The sequence below is a fragment of the Pan paniscus genome, chromosome 13 (assembly GCF_029289425.2).
Source record: "Pan paniscus chromosome 13, NHGRI_mPanPan1-v2.0_pri, whole genome shotgun sequence".
NCBI lineage: Eukaryota > Metazoa > Chordata > Mammalia > Primates > Hominidae > Pan > Pan paniscus.
Window position 1 is genome coordinate 116,720,256 of NC_073262.2, and position 23,271 is coordinate 116,743,526.

Sequence of the window (23,271 nt, forward strand, 5' to 3'; positions counted from 1 at the left end):
TACTATCATATAAAATATAGATCCTTAATGTGCATAAAGTTTCAGTTATGCAAGATGAAAAAGTTTTGGAGATCTGTTGTACAACATTGTATTTATGGTAAACAATATACAGTAGAGTTAAACATTTGTTAAGATAGTACATCTCTTGTGCTTTTTAACCACAATAAAATATTTACAACCCCTCAGAAACCTTGGAAAAACGACTGTTTCCATGGGGGAAAATAAAACCCTATTAAAAAAAAATATATATATATATCCTAAAGCAGGCAGTAAAGTTAATAATAATGTAAAACAATTTTCTGAATTTGGGAAAATTGAATTATAGAATGTAATGGTGAGAATAATTAATTGAATGTATAATAGAAAAAGAAGTATTTAAATTTTGACTCTATTTGCTCTGAGATTTCATTCTTATTCCCTTTGGCTTATCAGGGGCAAGTGAGATTGACTCTGAACTTTAATATTTATTTGTATTGGTATATTAGTGTTTCCCTCTGCCATTATACTATATTTCCTTTGCATTATTTCCAGTGAATTTTATGATGCTGGTAGTTTTACATAGAGAGGTTGGTTTTTTTAATGCAAAAAAAAATGTAGAATTTTTTTCAAGGAAAATGTAATTCTGCCAAGTATTTTGGTTCATTTGATGCTGCCTGTTTAACTCTGTTCCGCTCAATCACTGTGTTGGACATATTGTGACAAAGGCTCATTTTCATCAAAAGGAATCCCCAGAGGGTTTGCTGCTTCAGTGAAAGGGAATTCATTAAATATAGTCTAATGTAAGGTGATTGGAATATATATATTCCAATACACATATGTATATAATTGCATTTTAGTCAGTTCTTATGCTACTGGGAGCATTTTTTTAAACACTCACTTCTAAATGAAGAATGCTGCATGAAAGCTTTTTCTCTTTCTGAAAAACAGCTGGTTTCTTCAGCAATTCAACCTAGAACAAAGAAATAAAAAATACTACGTGCTAAAGCAGATCCGCAGTAAAAATTTTGTAGAGGCAAGGCAAAGTAACATTAATAAATGAAGCTAATTAGGCTTGATTTGCATATTTAACTCATCTTAATTACACAAGGATTCAGCAAACATTTTAAAAGCTGCAATCAATCTTTCACAGATATGGTTAGTTATTTACATGAAATAACAAAAACTAGGAGCTTTGTTAATGATTACTCTGTTTCTAATTTATATGCCAGTGAGATCATTTCAGTATTAATAATGGAATATATTTTTTAACAACCTGTAAACCCATAAGGTTAAAATTCCAAAGAGTTTTTTCACAAATATGTTTTTAAGAATTTCCAGAATATATGAAATGTTATATAAATTGCTCTATTGTATTAAAATGTTTTACCTTGTTCAAATAAAAAAGATCTTTATAAAATTCTTTTGACATTAATTTTTAAACTTGAAAACTAAGGTAGTAGCCGTAATAGAGACAAGCAGAATATAGTAGGTGATAAGTAGGAGAATTTTTTCTTGCAGCTGGCATAAACTTTAATTCTGCTCACCCTTGGATACAATTTGCTTTCTCATCTTTAATAGTACTTTTGACTGGTCACAGAATTTGAAATTAAATAGGGGGCATAATGGCAAAATATGATTCTTTTTAATTTCAGTGTTTTGTTTAGAGAAATTATTTTGTAAAAATATACGCAGGAATGCTGTCTCTGTGTTGTGATGTGAGGGGCTGGCAGGTGCACTTGGAGTGGCTAAGTATAGATGGTTCTGTGGACAAGAACGCAACAGTGCGCAAAACTTTATGCTGTGCAGCTGTCAGATGGTTGTGACATTCCATTATTAGGGCTCCATTTCTTAGATTTTCTGTCCATGAGGGTCCTTTTATAATATCAAAAATCCTGACCCTTTTGCTTAAATTACCTTGAAAAGGTGGAGGTCATGTGGTTAGGAAAGGACAGCTGGTGAAGGGTGCATTTACCAAACTTGCAATGTGTGTGTGTGTGCGTGTGTGTGCATTAGTTTAAAAATATGTATTAAATGCTTCCCACGTGCTAATTCATCGTTGTGGTTATAATTATGAAGTGATAAAGACGGTACACTAAATGTCATCTCTGCTATCATAGAGCTTGCAATCTGCATATTATGACTATGTAATTGTTAACATTTATTGAGTACTTGCTTTGTCACAGGCAGCAATCAAAGCACTTTACACCAATTCACTTGTTAAATCCCCAAAATGGCACTATCATGTAGATACTATATTATTTCTATTTTACAGATGAGAAAACTGAGGCTTAGAGTGTTCCAAGGGCACAGTAAGCAGCAAAGCCCAAATTCAGACCCAAGTAGTTTCACTCCAGATACTGTGCTTTTAATCATTACATTATATGCTTGTATGATATCCAAGTCTGTTTAGATATGTATTCAAATATGTAAAATATAAAACTTTTCATTTTGAGACTGCATATAAGCCCAAAATATATTCATGCAATATATGTACAATACAATAAATAGTATAAAATAATGTCACAGTTTACCTTTTGCAACCAGTTAATGTTCTAATGGCTATTGTATTCCTAAGACATTTTATGAGTAGAATAAAGATATCTGTAGCTCTTTGCAAGGGGTTGAATTGTGTTCCCTTAAATCCATATGTTGATGTCTTAATCCTCAGTATCTTGGAAGGTGACTGTATTTGGAGATAAGGTCTATAAAGAGATAATTAAAATTAAATGAAGTCATCAGGTTGGGCCCAAATGCAATATGACTGGTGTCCTCATAAAGAGATTAGGACACAGATAGACACAGATGAAAGGCCATATGAACATATAGGGGGATGACAGCCATCTACAAGCCAAGTGGAAGGACTCATAATGAAGCCAACCCTGCCTACACTTTGAGCTTGGATTTCTAGCCTCTACAACTGTGAAGAAATAAATCTCTTTCATTTAAGCCACCCAGTCTGTGCCACTTTATTATGGTAGCTTTAGCAAACTAGTATAAACTTAATTGTGTCTAAGGATGAGAACACCACTCAATATCTGAAACCAAAAAGCTGAATGTATAATACACTTAAGTGTGGAAGAATTATACTGGTCAGAGTTACCCATTGAGCAAATCCAATTGCTGATTTTATATCCAGTTTTTGTGAAGAGTTTACTTTGGATTGTGCTGGTTACAGAGGCAGGAGTTGGTTGAAGTCAGTTTTAGAAAAGTAGCTTGTAGTGGTCAATGAGACTTTTTTTTTTGCCAGTTACAGAAGTAGAAAAAAGTTGATAATAGCATTAGAAACATGTTCACTGTAGTGAATCCTGAACCAGTTGGCTGACTTTCAAGTCGTGTCTGTTGCTATTTGACTTTTACAGGAGTGCTCACTGAAGTTACTTGTCATTGATTAATTAGATAGGTTTAAAACCCACTCTGATTGTTTACTTGTAAGCAGGGCTGTAGAACTGTTGCTAATTGATTAGATGAGTTTATAACTAGTTCTGGTGCTTGTGAGCATGGATAGAGAACACTGAGTCTTCTCCTGGGAGAGTGGTGACTTTTAAAATTCTCAGCAGCCAACAAAAATTAATAGGTATAACAAGGAATAGAGAAAAAGCTACAAATGAATCTATAAATAACAATATCCCTTACTTGTGTAGGCATTATGTTAATCGCTTTACATAAATTTCTCCCACTGTAAATGGAGATTTAAAATATTACTAATTTCCTATGGTAGAGATGAAAAGAATTGCTATATGCCAAGTACTTAGTAAAGTGTTTATACGAATAAGAGATAGTATCAATAATTTTCCAATAAGCTGAGTTTTAAACTCTGCAACTTCACTCAAATATGACATTCTTAACCACCACAATAATAATAAAATGCATATATATTATGGTTTCATTTATATGAACTGAAGTAGATACATGAGACAGTGAGGAAAGGGGATTGTATATGTATGGACTAGTCCACGAAATATACAACAAACATGATTTATGGTAGTTGCCTCTGGAGGTGGCCTAAAATGGGAGACTAACTTTTCATTGGAGAGTGTTTTGTAATATTTGACTTTACAACCATATTTTTATATTTCCTTTCTCAATAAAATATAGTTAATAAAAATTGTAGGGATGTTTTTACTAAGAAGGGCATGAGAGAATGTTTTGGAATGCTGGAAACATTTCATATCGCAATCTGAATAACAATTACACAGATATATACACAGATAAAAATGTATTGAGGTAAGCCCCTAAGATTTATGCATTTTAGTGTATGTAAATTATATGTCACTGATATGGTTTGGCTCTGAGTCTCCACCCAAATCTCATCTCAAATTACAATCCTCATAATCCCCATGTGTCGAGGGGAGACCTGGTGGAAGGTGATTGGATCGTGGGGGCAGTGTCCCCCATGCTGTTCTCATGATAGTGAGTGAGTTATCATGAGATCTGATGGTTTTATAAGCATCTGGCCTTTTCCCTGCTTGCACTTCTCTCTTGCCTGCTGCCATGTAAGACATGCCCGCTTCCCCTTCTGCCATGATTGTAAGTTTCCTGAGGCTTCCCCAGGAAAATTAAACCTCTTTTCTCTATAAATTACCCAGTCTCAGGTATTGCTTTATAGCAGTGTGAAAATGGACTAATACAATCACTAATATAAAAATTGATTTAACATATCAAAAAGGCATTTTTTTTGTTTTCTCTGACATTTAATTTATTTCATTTGTTTAACTTTTAGGTTCAGGGGTACATGTGCAGGTTTATTATATAGGTAAATTGCATGTCACAGGGATTTGGTGTACAGATTATTTCATCACCCACGTAATACGCATAGTACCTGATAAGTAGTATTTCAATACTCGTCTTTCTCCCACCTTCCACCCTCATGTGGGCCCTGATGTCTTTTGTTCCCTTCTTTGGGTCTATGTGTACTCAATGTTTACCTCCCACTTAAATACCAAAACATGTGGTATTTCGTTTTCTGTTCCTTGTTGCTATGTTAGTTCACTTAAGATAATGACCTCCAGCTCTATCCATGGTCCCGCAAAGGACATGATCTCATTCTTTTTTATGCCTGAATAGTATTCATGGTGTATATGTAGCACTTTTTTTCTTCATCCAGTCTACCATTGATGGGAATTTAGATTGATTTCATGTCATTGCTATTATTAATAGTGCTGCAGTGAACATATGGGTGCATGTGTCTTCATGGTAGAAAGGCATTTTAAAATCTAGCCTTGGAGGAAAAAAAATGAGTCAAGTGGACTCACTTCATATTTTTGTCTTAAAATTTTTTCAAAAGAATATGGAATTCATTGATTAAGTAAGTCATTATAATGAGAAAGGAAATTCATAAGCATTAGCACTTTAATGATTTTAGTGATAATGTGCTTGGCTACTTATTTTATGATTTAATTTTGGCCTAATTTTTAAGAGTTTTAAAGGTTTTTTGTCTTAAATATGACTTTTGATGAGTATTATTTAATTTTTTTTTCAAATTTTCACATGACACTATTGACACTAAAAAGACTTTTACTATTTTGAGGGAACAAGCTTAATCTTTATACATAGGGTTCACGGTCAGTCAGGCTAAGCTAGCTTGTGTTACGGTAAAAAACAACCTCCAATTCTCACAACATGTGTGTCTTGCTTCAGTTCTGTGTCCTTCATGGGTTGGAAGATGGGTGTGGGGGATTCCTGCTGGTCTTCCCAGGGATCCAGGTGGATCTCTCAGCCATGACCTTGAATGTTATTTGTTTCTGCCAGAGGGAAAAGGGACTCCTGGAGGGCATTTGCACCTATCATTAACAGCTGAAAATGCGAAGTTGGGAAGAGCCTGAGAGGAGTATTCTATGTCATTTCCATTCACCACTCTTAAGCCAGAACTCATTACATGGTCTCTCATAAGCCCATGGAGGGTTAGGAGGTGTGTATCTACCCAGAAAGGAGGAATATTGGAAAGATTTGGCAAACAGCCTCACTCACTCCATCTTCTTGCACATAAAGGGCTAGGGGACTTTGGAATCAGGCAAAACTGGATTAGTGTCATGACTCTGCCACTTTTTATTTGTGGGTTAGATGCCACTGTTTTCATCTCTAGAATGTGAATTACAATAGTACCTATCTCCTAGCATTGCTGTGAGGATTAAATATGATAACAACTGTAAAACATTTAGCATAATGCTTTAGGTATGTAATAAACACTCAATGAATGTAAAGCTGCATCCTCCACCTGGAATCACCATTTCCCTATAGTTGTTTAAAATGTTAATAGGCAGTGGAAAAGTCAATGGGTGAATATGCTCCCGGGTTAGAACTACACTGAAGCAAAGGTGTTGGGGAATAAGAAAGTGCACGCATTTCATGTCATGACTGATCAGAATGAAAATAAATATTGAGAAGACTAAGCTATTTGTCCAATAATAAAGCATATCTGGTGAGGGTGTTTTTTTTTTTTTTTTTTGCAATTTCATTTATAATCTCCATGTAAGTGTGCTTACTTTTTCATTCAATAACTGTATCGTATCTTACCAGAGCTGTCTTAGGCCTTGGGGATGAGAAGACGGAGGAGTGGATGAGTTTCTCTTGTGGAGCATAATTTTAGAGGCAGGAGACTATAATAAATAAGGAGAAAAATTCATGAAGTAATTTTGTTAATGAGGAGTGATATGAAGGAAACAAAATGGGGTGACCTATTTGTCAAGTATTGGCATCTGTGAATATAATTGAACCCTGAAATATCAGGGATGTGACACAGTGGAAGCTCAGTTCTCATTCATGGACTACCCAATTGTAAGGTCCCGAATGGCGGCTTTTCTCTCTGTGGTGGTTGAGAAACCCAGGTTCCTTCCAGTTTATGCTGCCTCATCATCTAGAGGCCTTCTGCGTATAGCCTGCAAAGAACGGAAAATCAGGAGTTTGGCAGATTATGGTGGATATTTTCTAAGGGCCAGGCCTATGTTGGACTTACTTCACAACTGTCTGTGTTAGCAATGGAAGAGATCCGAGTTACCCTGATTTACCGACTGCAAATCCGTAGGTGTCCGGAGCAACTTCAGCCTTTGCCTGCTCAGAAGAAAGAATTCGACTGAGGGGCGTAAGGCAGAAAAAGAGACCGAGGCAAGTTCCAGAACAGGAAGAGGAGTTTATTTTAAAAGGCTTTAGAATAGGAAAGAAAGGAAAATTCGTTTGGAAGAGACCTAAGCGGGCTCATGAAGGATCAAGGGAGAAAAGGGAGCAAAAAAAGGGAGGCCTTTAACCTTGTTGCTAGGACTTCATGGGCTTGCCTCTTTCCCATGATTCTTCTCGTAGGGTGGGCTTCTCGCATGCGCAGTGTTTTCCTTACCCTTTGGAATTGAGCACAGGCATGCAGTGTGTTTAGGGAGGTATATGCATGCCCATCTGAGGATTTTTCCTTTCTCCAGTGGCATGTGCCCCCCAGAATGTCATACTTCACCGTTTTGTCTCTTAACACACATGCCCAAGAAGCTGCTTCTCCCTGGGGCCTACATTCAATTAACACTTTAATGTTCACAAGCGTGGACCATCAGGAGATTGTCTCTCTCTGGCTAATAGATTAAATATCATTTTTAGAGAGGCAATATTGTGGAACCATCACCCAACATTTCAGTGGGTGATGGGAGAGGCTTCTCCTGCCCAGCTCTTGCCTAACTACCTGTAGCACCTGCATTTCACTGAGCAGAACTCAGTCACATGGCCACACCTGACCTCTAGTCTGGCTGTGTGCCCAAGAGGAAAAATAAAAGTGTTTCATGAAACAGTTTCTGCTACTCTAATGACTGGTTGTAAGAGAGATGTCAGGAAATTAGATCTCAGACGCATGAAAAAGGTTGTGTTTGAGTTGAAAGCAGCATGGGAAGGATAAGGACATGTGTATATCTAGATGAGAACATCTGCAATAAATGAAACAGAAAGCACAAAGGCGGGAGCGTTCCAGGCAGTTAGAAAACAGGAAGGCCAGTGTGACAGCTGTATGTTCTTATATATAACTGTACTTAGAGTTATTATCCTGACAGTACAAAGGAGGTGTCTGGATCAGATATCAAACCATTTACTCACAGAGAAGACTGTTTATTTTCTATTCCTCAATTCCTTATGTAGGGGTCAGGGAGGGCTGGGTGAGAATCAGGTGTACCTTGTGGGTACAGAAGGAAAGGCGTTATGTACCACGAGAAAGGAAACCCCAAACCATGAAACTCAATTTTCTTTCTTCCCTCTGGGGAGTGGGGGTTGGAGGTAGAGAGGCAAACAGAGACAGAGAGAGAGACAGTGAGAAAGGGAGGGAGAGAGAGAGAACATTAAAGAAAGCTTTGCTCTGAAATCTAAACAAATCTTCCCAAAAAGAAGGAAAGCATCGGTTTGCAATCCTTGGATGTGAAAGAATGCCTCAGGGTGAGATGTCCCTGTATCTCCCCAGGGGTCTCTATCTTTAGGGTTGCTATTCAGTCATTCTTTAACTCAGGTGCCAGAACTCTGCCTAGAAAGCCCTGACCATGAAGAAATATGAAAATATTCGAGGAACACAGTGAAAAGGAAGAGTGGTAAAGGATGAGGTCAGTTACAGAGACAAGAGCCGAACAATATAGGGCCTTAAGACACAGGCAGAGAGTTTGGAATTCTTTGAGTGCAGTGATAATTTTTTGGTTGGCTGTATGCAGGAGTGTGACATGGTCTGATTCAGCTTTTGTTGGTTGCTCTAGTGGCGGTGAAGGGGATGACTGGGAGTGGGGTGGAGTGGGAGAAGGAGGCTCCTGCCGTAGTCAGGGTCTGTAGGATGATGGCCTGCCCCCAGAGTGGTGATAGTGGCAAGGGATGGAGCTGGGCAGAGTAGGGCTATATTTTGAAGAAAGACTTGTAGTAGATAAGGGTTGGGGCTGGAGTGGGGGAAGAAAAAGAGGTATTCTTATTCCCAGGTTTTTGGTTGCCTTGGTTTGTTTGTTTGAGCAGCTGGTGATGCCATTTATATGTATAAAGATTTCGTGAAGATCAAAATAGACAGTTGGGAAGTAGTAAATCAACAAGTCTTCTTTTGCTTATTATGTCTGACATGCTGCATCAGACAGGTCACCAGCAGGAAAGAGGGGACTCACGGAGTAAGCTCAAGTTTAATGTTTACAGAGGTATGGGCGGCATTAAGGGAGCTAGTACAGCAGCCAGGGACTCGCAACAATGGGAAATCATCACTGCCCACTACCACTGTGTCTGAAAGGGGAGGGGAAGGAAAGCATTACTGGATGCAGTGTGCAAGTGGCCATGAGAAAGGATACAGGAGCTGTGGAATTTGGTAGAGAATAAGGCCACCGACATAATCACAGCTGAACGGGAGGTAGCAGAAGTTGCAATTTATCCATTCTCTCTTTGTGCTTATCCATATCCTACAGGCGCTTCCCTCTGGCTGAATCCAACCAGAGCCCAGAGGTCCTAAGAACATAGGCAATGTAGTTAGTAGAGAGCCTGGCATAGGGCGGGGCAGAGCCATGCGGAGAATGAATCTGAGGGCAACAGAACACACAGCACCCATGTCCGCAAGAGCTGTTTAAGAAGGCAAACAGACATTCAAAGTTGGAACTCAGTGGAGAAGTAAGGGTGGATATATCAACTGGAAAATATTCAGCATTTCAATAGTATATGAAAAATATTAAGAGCCAATATTTGTCAAGCCCTTACTCTGTGCTAGGCAACATACCAACATTTCCTGTGCATTATTATCTCAATTAATTCTCCTAACAAAGCTATAGGTTAAATGCCATTATCTCATTGTACATATCAGGCAACTGAAAAACAGTAAAGCGCAGCAATTTGTTTAAGGTCACACAGCTATTAGGTGGCAGATCCAAAAATTAAATGTGGCCGTTTCTACCCCCAGGGTCAGTGATAGAGATCATTATTACACACAGCTTCTCTGTCTGAGAGAATCAAATGCTGGAGCAATGCATATTGGGTCACATTATTATTTTTTTTTTTGTAAACTCTTCTTTCTTTTTTATTTTTTCTCCTTTTGAAAGAAAACTATTCTGACAAGAATTCATCAAAGAAGAGATTCCAAATTTTAATGTCCCAGTTTGAGTATTGCTTTTGATTAAGGCTGTTTGCAGACTAGAATGTTAGATACCCTCATATTCCCTATACCACAAAAAGAGGAGATTCACTTTTATCTTGGGAACAAAGCTGTGTAGAAAAGCTTTTTAAACTTATTTTAATTCATGAAACATTTATCTTCGAGTCAGGTTTTGTTATAGCAGCACAAATGTGGTCTGTCAGCATTTCCTTTATAACCCCATATTTCCAGGGTTTTTCAAGAGTGCCATAGAGATTCTACTTTGAATTAAAACTTGGCATTCAGAATTTGAAAAAAAAGCTACTACACTTTTCATTACCAATTAATCAAATAGTTTAGTGATTCTCAAGTTAGAAAAGGACCAAATGCAAAACTTTCATTAATACAAAAATATTTTAAGACAATTTGCTAATTTATATCTTTGTAAAAATATTACCACTCAGTATACAAGTTTTAATATTACATCACTGTATATTAGTTCTCAAAATTAACCAAAAAATTTCTAAGATAATATAAAAAACTATGACATCTTATGCTTTGCCTTTTTGGCTTTGTAAGTAATTTATTTCTATTTTGAGAATTGGGATGATTTGAAGTTCTTGGCATAATTGGTTTAAAGTTATAACAGTGTCAAGATACTAAGCCATAATAACAAGGATGGTTGAGATTCTGAGAGAGTATCAAAGTGTTTCAATTTATTTTTGTGAAATTTAAATTTATGTGGGGAAATTTTGCACTCTGTGAACAAAGATTTGTAGCATGAATTGATTCTTTAAATTGATATTTGGAAGTTAACTTGCTGAGTACAATGACGATAATGAGGACCAAGTAGAGATTAGTTTAGTTATAAAGCCTTTCCAACTTTGCTTGGTTCAGAGATACTCCATGAATGGCCAATAACGGTGAGGGGCATCATGATGATCTACCTTTGGTAGCTCATTTTGCAGTCTCTTCTGTACTCTCTCCCAGCCTTCAAAGATTTAAGGTTAAATAAATACAAGGTAGTGAATGAGAGTAGATGAAGACTTTTGAGTGAATCTACTCTTCTGACTGACTTCTTTCCAGCCACACTGGCTTCCTTGTTGTTCCAGAAATGTGTGAGGCAAACATCTACTTGGAGACATTTGCTCTAGTTTTTCTTCCTACCTGGAACACTTTTCCTCCAGAAAAACTCCCTTACTATACTTTGGCTATACTCCCTTACTATACTTTCATTGGCTAACTCCCTTACTATACTTTCATTCTTGGCTAACTCCCTTACTATACTTTCATTCTTTATTCAAACTTTATCTTCTGGGTGAAGCCAAACTGGATAACTCTACTTGATAATGTGATTTCCCTTAGTTTCCAAATCCTAAAATTCCTACTATTACTAACCCTGCCTGACAATTTCTTCTCTTCAGACTTGTTATCTTCTAGTACATTTTATGCCTTTATCACAAAATGCCCATCTCCTCCACTAGAATATAAGGTCCGTGAGAATAAGGTTCTTTGTCTATTTGTTGACATATCCTAAGCACCTAGAATTGTGCCGACAAATATTAATTACTCAAAAATATTTGTCGAATGAACAAATGGTTGAATGAAATCTGAATTTTCAAGCACATAGCAAGACTCTCCAAGCAAGAGTCCACATATGACTTTCCCTTGTTCTACAGAATTTGGGTTATTTCCCTACAAGAGTCAAGAATGCCCGTTGAACACTGGTGTTCAAAATGAAAGGCCCCACATTTAGATATTTAGATCCCTATTATAATGTGTTATAGGTCCATCTTTCCCGGAAACATTTAAACTGAAGCTGGGACGTTTTTGTAGTTAATTTTAATTTTAGCTATTATTTGGATAAGTTAAATTGAATGAATAGATGTGAAGTTTGGTTCTCACAAAACAAATGCTTATTCTGTATTTAAAAATGCCACTGTATATATTTTATAAATTTTTATACAGGTAATAATGTTAATGCTGAACTGTGAAAATTCAGGAGCTAAAATGTGATTCTATAATTTAAAAAGAAAAAGAGAGACCCCACTGCCTACCCCCAGCAGCAGTAGATATGCTGTGCTGAAAATAACAGCTTTCTAATAAGGGAGTTCTTAATAGTCTTTGGCCTCAGGGCTTGAAAGCTATGCTAATTGAGAAATGCAGCCACTTAGTGAGAGTTTACTACCAGCTCAGTGGTGTAAAAGCAACAACAGTAGAATTTCAGTGTAGATACCAGTACTATGGTATGCTCCCCGCTCTAGGTCTGTACGATTCTGAATAGTAGTTGATAGCAAAAGCTAGAATTTTCTATGGTGAGAATGTATTAATTCTGGGAGGAGGGGCTAAAAATTACTTTAAAACTTAAAAGCATCTTTGAATTCCTTTTTACGTTCCAAAAGAAATTTATTTGACTCTATTTCTGCTTTGTCTTCCTAGGGTATATGTGAGCAGTCACTTTATGGTCACATGCATTCTATCAATGATGCCATTTTTGATCCCAGGGTAAGTTCAGTTCTCCCAGTAAACTGTTTTTAATGCTTCATATATACAAATTCATTTTTATAAAACAAATTTCCAAGCTAAAATGGTAAGTTAATGAGGTGAGAAGAACAACTTTAGGAATTAGTTGTAAACAATAGGAAAAGTCTATAGGTATATAGGGTTGCAGAATTTTAAAATTCACACACACACACACACACACACACACACCCCACACACCCCAGGTCATAGCAGGAGTGACAAGGAATTCTACTATAGTCAACTTTACTTAAACACATTTTTAAGAGCCTTTTGTCCAATTTGGGCTTCAAAAAAATAGGTGGGCTATAGACTGAATAAAATTTTAATGAAAAATCATTAAAATAATTATAATTGCTCTGTAATTTTTCTGTAAGAAAACCTGGAGAAGAAAAAGCAGTTAAAGAAAAAAGTTTTCTCCAATTTAGAAAAGAACAGCCTTGATTTGACAGCTTTTTAATTAGTCATGGAAAAGTTTCAAATATGTCCTTCTTCATATAAACTGATGACAAAACAAAAATATTTTATCTGCCACTTGAGGTATTCATTCAGGTGTAAGGATGATTTCACAAACAATGAAAATTGTTGGAGAGTCCTTTGAGTTTTCTATGGTTTGAATGTATCCCTCCAAGTTTATGTGTTGCAAACTTAATCCCCAATGCAACAGTGTTTGGAGGTGGAGCCTTATAGGAGATGTTTAGGTCATGACAGTGGTGCCCTCCCTCCTGAACGGGTTAATGTCTTTTAAGGAAGTTGAAGCTGCCAGTTCAGTCTTTTTGCTCTCTTGCTCTTTTTCCTCCCTCCTTCTGTTATGGGATGACACAGCACAAAGGCCTTCATGAAATGGTGGTGCCATGCTCTGGGACTTCCCAGCCTCCAGAACTGTGAGAAATAAATTTATTTTCTTTAAAGTTATCCAGTTTGTGGTTTTCTGTAATAGCAACAGAAAATGGATTAAGACAGTTGCCATGTTAATTGAGGATGTCTTTTAAAGGGTTCAGATAGTAATCAAAGAAGGATGATTTAAGTCTGTTCTCAGATGAAAGAGATTTGACTACATAGATGACCTCTCAAGTTCATTTAAACTCTATGATTTAATTATATCTAATATTTTGGTTGTCTCAAAGTTCCCAGTAGAGTGAGAATCTTAATTCCAAATTCCACTTCTTTTCCAATTAGCTGTAAAAGAAATCTGATGGATTACTTACATCTAACATCACAATGATAGCATAGTCAAAATTCTGTTACCATCCTGCTAGTATCATTCTTTTAGAAAGAGGAAAAATGCTCACTAAAAATTATATCTACTAAGGGAATGTTGATTGCTCCAATTGAAATTGTGCTTGTGTCATTGTCAGGCCTGGGATTTTTAATGATGGGCTCAACCAAAATTACATTTTAAGAGATTGGTCTTTCTAAGAAATATTCTCTCTAATTTTCTGTAGTGAGCCAATTAGTTGGAAAGTATTATAGATTAGTTCTAGATACCAAGGAATATTTTATTTCCAGCAGGGTATGGAAAAATTTAAGCACTATGGACCCATTATGAAATAGAATATAGTTTTATGCTGAAAGTCCATTAAGTGGCTTATAGCTTCACATGCCCTACAAAAATTAAATGGGAGCTGAAATGAATAATATTTTGTAAATCAGGCATTTTATTTTGGCAAGCAATATAATAACTGCAAAAGACATCATTTTACATTCTAAATATTAAACTTAATAAATATGGAAATAAGCAAATTAGATTTATTGAATTAGCAATCAAGAGAGACATACATTAATTTCCCATATTTCAAAGGGCAAGATAACAGATATGAGGTTTAGGTGTCCAATATCAAAGTAGCTAATTTTTTTATTATTATACTTTAAGGTCTAGGGTACATGTGCACAACATGCAGGTTTGTTACATAGGTATACATGTGCCATGTTGGTTTCCTGCATCCATCAACTCATCATTTACATTATGTACTTCTCCTAATGCTATCCCTCCCCCAGCCCCCACCCCTGACAGGCCCCAGTGTGTGATGTTCCCCACCCTATGTCCAAGTGTTCTCATTGTTCAATCCCACCTATGAGTGAGAACATGCGGTGTTTGGTTTTCTGTCCATGTGATAGTTTGCTGAGAATGATGGTTTCCAGCTTCACCCAAGTCCCTGCAAAGGACATGAACTCATCCTTTTTTATGGCTGCATAGTATTCCATGTTGTATATGTGCCACATTTTCTTAATCCAGTCTATCATTGATGGACATTTGGGTTGGTTCCAAGTTTTTGCTATTGTGAATAGTGCTGCAATAAACATATGTGTGCATGCATCTTTAGAGTAGCATGATTTATAATCCTTTAGGTATATACCCAGTAATGGGATGGCTGGGTCAAATGTTATTTCTAGTTCTAGATCCTTGAGGAATCGCCACATTGTCTTCCAAAATGGTTGAACTAATTTACACTCTGACCAACAGTGTAAAAGCATTCCTATTTCTCCACATCCTCTCCAGCATCTGTTGTTTCCTGTTTAATGATTGCCATTCTAACTGGTGTGAGATGGTATCTCATTGTGGTTTTGACTTGCATTTCTCTGATGGCCAGTGATGATGAGTATTTTTTCATGTGTCTGTTGGCTGCATAAGTATCTTCTTTTGAGAAGTGTCTGTTCATGTCCTTTGCCCACTTTTTGATGGGATATTTTTTTTTCCTAGTAAATTTGTTTGAGTTCTTTATAGATTCTGGATATTAGCCCTTTGTCAGATGGGTAGATTGCAAAAATTTTCTCCCATCCTGTAGGTTGCCTGTTCACTCTGATGGTAGTTTCTTTTGCTGTGCAGAAGCTCTTTAGTTTAATTAGATCCCATTTGTCTATTTTGGCTTTTGTTGCCGTTGCTTTTAGTGTTTTAGTCGTGAAGTTCTTGCCCATACCTATGTCCTGAATGGTATTCCCTAGGTTTTCCTCTAGGGTTTTTATGGTTTTAGGTCTAACATTGAAGTCTTTATTCCATCTTGAATTAATTTTTGTATAAGGTGTGAGGAAAGGATCCAGTTTCAGCTTTCTACATATGGCTAGCCAGTCTTCCCAGCACCATTTATTAAATAGGGACTCCTTTCCCCATTTCTTGTTTTTGTCAGATTTGTCAAAGATCAGATAGTTGTAGATGTGTGTTGTTATTTCTGAGGGCTCTGTTCTGTTCCATTGGTCTATATCTCTGTTTTGATACTAGTACCATGCTGGGTTGGTTACTGTAGCCTTGTAGTATAGTTTGAAGTCAGGGAGCATGATGCCTCCAGCTTTGTTCTTTTTGCTTAGCACTGTCTTAATGCAGGCTCTTTTTTGGTTCCTGAACTTTAAAGTAGTTTTTTTTCCAATTCTTTGAAGAAAGTCATTGGTAGCTTGATGGGGACGGCATTGAATCCATAAATTACCTTGGGCAGTATGGTCATTTTCACAATATTGATTCCTCCTATCCATGACCATGGAATATTCTTCCATTTGTTTGTGTCCTCTTTTATTTTGTTGAGCAGTGGTTTGTAGTTCTCTTTGAAGAGGTCCTTCATATCCCTTGTGAGTTGGATTCCTAGGTATTTTATCTTTTTATAACTATTGTGAATGGGAGTTCATTCATGATTTGGTTTCCTGTTTGTCTGTTATTGGTGTATAGGAATGTTTGTGATTTTTGCACATTGATTTTGTATCCTGAGACTTTGCTGAAGTTGCTTATCAGCTTAAGGAGATTTTGGGCTGAGGCGATGGGGTTTTCTAAATATACAATCATGTCATCTGCAAACAGGGACAATTCAGGAGCAGGTTGTTCAGTTTCCATGTAGTTGTGTGGTTTTGAGTGAGTTTCTTAATCCTGAGTTCTAGTTTGATTGCACTGTGGTCTGAGAGACAGTTTGTTGTGATTTCTGTTCTTTTACATTTGCTGAGGAGTGCTTTACTTCCAATTATGTGGTCCATTTTAGAATAAGTGCGATGTGGTGCTGAGAGGAATGTATATTCTGTTGATTTGGGGTGGAGAGTTCTGTAGATGCCTATTAGGTCTGCTTGGTGCAGAGCTGAGTTCAAGTCCTGGATATCCTTGTTAACCTTCTGTCTCATTGATCTGTCTAATATTGACAGTGGGGTGTTAAAGTCTCCCATTATTATTGTGTGGGAGTCTAAGTCTTTTTGTGGGTCTCAAAGGACTTGCTTTATGAATTTGGGTGCTCCTGTAATGGGTGCATATATATTTAGGATAGTTAGCTCTTCTTGTTGAATTGATCCCTTTACGATTATGTAATGGCTTCTTCATCTCTTTTGATCTTTGTTGGTTTAAAGTCTGTTTTATCAAGAGACTAGGATTGCAACCCCTGCTTTTTTTTTTTTTTTTTTGGCTTTCCATTTTCTTGGTAGGTCTTCCTCCATCCCTTTATTTTGAGCCTATGTGTGTCTCTGCAGGTGAGATGGGTCTCCTGAATACAGCACACTGATGGCTCTTGATTCTTTATCGAACTTGCCAGTCTGTCTCTTTTAATTGGGGCATATGGCCCATTTACATTTAAGGTTAATATTGCTATGTGTGAATTTGATCCTGTCATTATGATGTTAGCTGGTTATTTTGCCCATTAATTGATGCAGTTTCTTCATATCATCGATGGTCTTTACAATTTGGCATGTTTTCACAGTGGCTGGTACTGGTTGTTCCTTTCTATGTTTAGTGCTTCTTTCTGGAGCTCTTGTAAGGCAGGCCTGGGTGGTGACAAAATCTCTCAGCATTTGCTTGTCTGTAAGGGATTTTATTTCTCCTTCATTTATGAAGCTTTGTTTGGCTGGATATGAAATTCTGGTTTGAAAATTCTTTAAGAATGTTGAATATTGTCCCCCACTCTCTTCTGGCTTGTAAGGTTTCTATTGAGAGATCCTCTGTTAGTCTGATGGGCTTCCCTTTGTGGGTTACCTGACCTTTCTCTCTGGCTGCCCTTAACATTTTTTCCTTCATTTCAACCTTGATGAATCTGACAATTATGTGTCTTGGGGTTGCTCTTCTCGAGGAGTGTCTTTGTGGTGTTCTCTGTATTTACTGAATTTGAATGTTGTTGAATGCCTTGCTAGGTTGGGGAAGTTCTCCTGGATAATGTCCTGAAGAAAGTTTTCCAACTTGGTTCCATTTTCCCCGTCACTTTCAGGTACACCAATCAAATGTAGATTTGGTCTTTTCACATAGTCCCATATTGTTTGGAGACTTTGTTCGTTTCTTTTTAACTCTTTTTTCTCTAAACTTCTCTTCTTGCTTTATTTCATTAATTTTATCTTCAATCACTGATACCCTTTCTTCCACTTGATCAAATTGTCTACTGAAGCTTGTGCATGCATCATGTAGTTCTCGTGCCATGGTTTTCAGCTCCTTCAAGTCATTTAAGGTATTCTCTACACTGTTTATTCTAGTTAGCCATTCATCTAATCTTTTTTCAGGGTTTTTAGCTTCCTTGTGATGGGTTTGAACATCCTCCTTTAGCTTGGGGAAGTTTGTTATTACCGACCTTCTGAAGCCTACTTCTGCCAACTTGTCAAAGTCATTCTTCATCCAGCTTTGTTCCATTGCTGGCGAGGAGCTGCAATCCTTTGGAGGAGAAGAGGTGCTCTGGTTTACAGAATTTTCAGCTTTTCTGCTCTGTTTTCTCCCCATCTTTGTGGTTTTATCTACCTTTGGTCTTTGATGTTGGTGACCTACAGATGGGGTTTTGGTGTAGATGTCCTTTTTCTTGATGTTGATGCTATTCCTTTCTGTTTGTTGTTTTTCCTTCTGACAGTCATGTCCCTCAGCTGTAGGTCTGTTGGAGTTTGCTGGAGGTCCACTCCAGACCCTGTTTGCCTGGGTATCACCAGCAGAGGCTGCAGAACAGCAAATATTGCAGAACAGCAAATATTGCTGCCTGATCCTTCCTCTGGAAGCTTTGTCCCAGAGGGGCACCCACCTGTATGAGGTGTCTGTCAGCCCCTACCGGGAGGTGTCTCCCAGTTAGGCTACACAGGGGTCAGGGACCCACTTAAGGAGGCAGGCTGTCCATTCTCAGAGCTCAAATGCTGTGCTGGGAGAACGCACTGCTCTCTTCAGAGCTGTCAGACAGGGACGTTTAAGTCTGCAGAAGTAGTCTGCTGCCTTTTGTTCAGCTATGCCTTGCCCACAGAGGTGGAGTCTATAGAGGCAGTAGGCCTTGCTTTATGGGCACTTTGTTTACCTACTCGAGCCTCAGCAATAGTGGATGCCCCTCCCCCTGCCAGGCTGAAGCCTCACAGTTGGATCTCAGACTGCTGCGCTAGCAGTGAGCAAGGCTCCATGAGCATGGGACCCCCCCGCCGAACCAGGCACAGGAGAGAATTTCCTTGTCTGCCGGTTGCTAAGACCTTGGGAAAAGCGCAGTATTTGGGCGGAAGTATCCCGTTTTTCCAGGTACAGTCTGTCACGGCTTCCCTTGGCTAGGAAAGGGAAATCCCCCAACCCCTTGTGCTTCCCAGGTGAGGTGACACCCCGACCTGCTTTGGGTGGCCCTCTGTGGGCTGCACCCACTGTCCAACCAGTCCCAGTGAGATGAACCAGGTACCTCAGTTGGAAATGCAAAAATCACCCGTCTTCTGCATTGATCATGCTGGGAGTTGCAGACTGGTGCTGTTCCTATTTGGCCATCTTGGAACAGAACTCACTAATATGTTTTTATTTGCACACTTTGTTCATACCAAAAGGACTATTACAATATAGCTCCAAATCAGTATCCCACAGCCTCATTAAAATTGTCCATTAATTGATCTTTTCTTTGCTGCAAATATTTATTAACTACTAATATTTTTAAAAAATAATGTCTTGTTATGATGACTGACATTTTTTAAGGAAATTTTTGGTCACTTATATTAATTGTTTTAACAATTATGTTTTATGTCACATACCTGCTAAGTAATGTCAGGAGGTTGAGAAGCAGCTGTGACTGCAGAGTGCAGGGACTCCCACAGGTCTCTTGAGGACATGGCATTGAGACACAGTTCATATTCAAACAAACTATTAAGGTTGTATTTTAAAAATGCCTATGTGGTACATATATAGAAGGCAAAAATTTTAGTTATTTAGTATTAGCCTTGCTCATTACTTGGTGCCTTTAGGGATAGACATTCATGTTGCGTTACCATTTAAAGTTGCATTTAGCTATTTACATAAACATAGTTTGGGGAAAATTCTACAATTTCAGATTTGTAAGTAGGAATCACACATGTAAAACTCAATGTTATCAAGCTAGCAATCTAGATTCACAGAAACAAGGGTAATGTCAGTAAGCTGGTGGAATAAAAAGTAACCCTCAACTGGGCACAGTGGCTCATGCCTGTAATCCCAAAACTTTGGGAGGCTGAGGCAGGCAGATCACGAGGTTAGGAGATCGAGACCATCCTGGCCAATATGGTGAAACCCTGTCTCTACTAAAATACAAAAAAATAAGCCAGGTGTGGTCTTGTGTGCCTGTAGTCCCAGCTACTTAGGAGGCTGAGGCAGGGGAATTGCTCAAACCCAGGAGACAAAGATTGCAGCGAGCTGAGATTGCACAACTGCACTCCAGCCTGGCGACAGAGTGAGACTCCATCTCAAAAGAAAAAAAAAAAAAAAAAAAGTAACCCTCCTATCTCCGCCCACAAGAATCCTGCACCCATCCACAGACAAAAGTCTATCAGCAGGAGTCTCAGGATTCAGGTAGGAGGCTGCAGAGCCCCAGTGGAACCCAAGACTTAGGAGGATTATTTTGAGAGTACAGACCAGCACCCATGTAGCTGATCTGCTGATTATGCTCCCAGGTTCAAGCCTAGGAATAACCTCATTTCCCAAAGGGCTTGGCTAGATCCTTGTTTGGCCTTAAACCTGTCCCAAAGCCATTTGCCCAGGCATCCAAGAGGAACCACACAGACTACTGCCTCAGTGAAGAGACTTGTCTGCTCAATGACAGTGGTCTTCACACTGAAACTGAAAGTTGTTCTTTGGCTTGGCACTAGCCTCCCTCAGCTGAGGTTCCACATGAGGACTGCTTGTACAAGGATGCAGGAGACTTGCCCATATTATCTCAACCTGGGAGTCTAAGCCTCCATAATGAGTTCACTAACCTCCATTTCACAGCAGATTTTGAAGTGCACCAGACTCAGTTCCAGCTCCCCTTACTACTTTTGGGGAACTATGCTGTCTATGCAAAGACCTGCTGGGAATTGCACACTCACGTGGGTCAATGAGACAGGTTCGTCAGCTGCTGTCACACAGCAGATCCTGAGAGGGCCCAGTCCACTTGTGCAGGACCTGCCGGGAAGCACACCTGTATGGACACAGTTCCACTGCGCAGAGACCTGCTGGGAAGCACGCCTGTGTGGGTCACTGGAAAATATTTCAGTCTTAGGTTCCTGTTCGGCTTTCATCAACAGCCTAGGGACCCTCCTTAAGTCTTCCCCAGGTCCATCTAGGACAGAGAGCCATGTCATCCTTGGAACCTTTGTGAGATTCACAGCAAACCTGGGCTGAGAGGGTCCTCTAGTGCTAAGACAACTTCAGTGATTACAGGCTCAGGGAACACAATTAGTATTTTTAGATCTCTGGAAGATGCTCTGAAAAATGATAGGCACAGTAAAGCCAGACTGTGAAGACTGGAACAAATACCCAATCTTTCAAAATGCAGACATTGTCACATGTCCACTATTATCAGTAATATTCAGGGAAATATTACCTTACCAAAGAGAGAAAATAAGGCACCAGACACTGATCTTAAAGTGATAGGGATGTGTCATCTCTCAGACAAAGAATTCAAAAATAGCTGTTTTAAGGATGCTCCTCAAACTTCAAAAAATATAGAGAAACAATTGAGAAATTTATCAGGGAAATTTTATAGAGAGATTGAAATTTTAAAAAATCAAACAGAAATCCTGGAGCTGAAAAATATAATGAATGAAATAAAAGACACAGTGGAGAGCATTAACAGCAGAATTGATCAAACAGAAGAAAGAATTAGTAAGCTTGGTGACAGACTATTTGAAAATACAGTCAGAAGGGAAAAAGGTAAAAGAATAAAAATAAAGAAGTTACAGGATCCTACAACAGTTGCCTGTCAAAGAAAAGCTCAGAAGTAGGCTTCACTGCTGAATTCTACCAAACATGTAAAAAAGAGCTAATACAAATGTTTCTCAAACTATTCCAAAAACTTGAAGAGGATAGAGTTCTTACTAACTCATCCTATGAGAACAGCACTACCCTGATACCAAAACCAGACAAGGACACAACAACAACAACAACCAACACTATAGGCCACCATTCCTGATGAACATAGATGCAAAAACTCTCAAGAAAATACTAGCAAACCAAATCCAACAGCACATCAAAAAGATCATTCAGCATCATCAAATGAGATTTATCCCAGGGAGGCAAGGATGATTCAACATAGGCAATTCAATAAATGTTATATATCACATTAACAGAATGAAAGACAAAAATTATATGATCATCTCATTAGCCATGGGAAAAGCATTCAATAAAATTCACAATCCCTTTATAATAAAAACCCTGAACAATTAGGTATAGAAGCAACATACCACAACACAATAAAGGCCATATATGAGAAACCTACAAACATCATACTAAATAGGGAAAAGCTGAAAGTTTTTCCTCTAAAATCTGGACTAAGACAAATATGCCTATCTTTACTATTTCTGTTCAACATAGCACTAGAAGTCCTAGCCAGAGCAATTAGGCAGCAAAAAGAAATAATGCACATCCAAATTGGAAAGGAGGAAGACAAATTGTCTCTTTTTACAGATGATATGATCTTATATAGAGAAAACTCTACAGACCCCACTGAAAAACTGTTAGAACTAATAAATTCAGCAAAGATGGAGTACACAAAATCAATAAAAAATAGTAACATTTCTATATGCAATAGCAAACTATCCAAAAAAGATATGACAAAAGCAAGCCCATTTACAATAACTAAAAAAATCTAGAAATAAGTTTAAACAAAAACATGAAAGATCTCTGCAATGAAAACTGCAAAATAATGATGACAGAAAATAGAAGAGGACATTAATAAGTGGAAAGATACCTGTGATCATGGATTGGAAGAATTAATATTGTTAAAATATCTGGATCAGTCTCTTCTCACACTGCTATAAAGGACTGCCTGAGACTGAATAATTTATAAAGGAAAGAGGTTTAATTGACTCAGTTCCACATCGTTGGGGAGGCCTCAGGAAACTTAAAATCATGGCAGAAGGGGAATCAAACACGTCCTTCTTCACATGGTGGTGGCAGAAGTGCTGAGCAAAAGGGGGAAAAGCCCCTTGTAAAACCTTCAGATCTCTTGAGAACTCACACACTGTCACAAGAACAGCATGAAGGTAACCGCCCCCATGATTAAATTACTTCCCACCCATCCGTCCTAGACATATGGCGATTATGGGAACTATAATTCAAGATGAAATTGAGAGGGGATACAGCCAAACCATATCAATGTCCATATTGCCCAAAGTGATCTACAAATTCAATGCAATCTCTATCAAAATACTAATGACATTCTCTATAAAAATTGAAGTAAAATTTCAAATCTTTTTGGAACCAAAAGGCTCCAAATAGCCAAAGCACTCCTGAGCATAAAGAAAAAAACTGGAAGTATCACACTACCTGACATTAAAATATACTACAATGCTAAGAAATTCAAATATTCTTACCATAAAGAAATGACAAGTGTTTG

The 23,271-nt window shown here is 38.0% G+C and overlaps 1 protein-coding gene across 3 annotated transcripts in view; it reads left to right on the plus strand.

Moving 5' to 3' along the window:
- Positions 1 to 23,271, plus strand: part of SPAG16 (sperm associated antigen 16) — a 1,126,826-nt gene that overhangs the window by 814,316 nt on the left and 289,239 nt on the right. For all 3 annotated transcript variants that reach the window (XM_003812510.4, XM_055109075.2, XM_055109074.2), the window contains one exon: positions 12,458 to 12,523. In XM_003812510.4, coding sequence (XP_003812558.1) covers positions 12,458 to 12,523 — 66 coding nt within the window. The remainder of the gene's footprint in view (positions 1 to 12,457; positions 12,524 to 23,271) is intronic.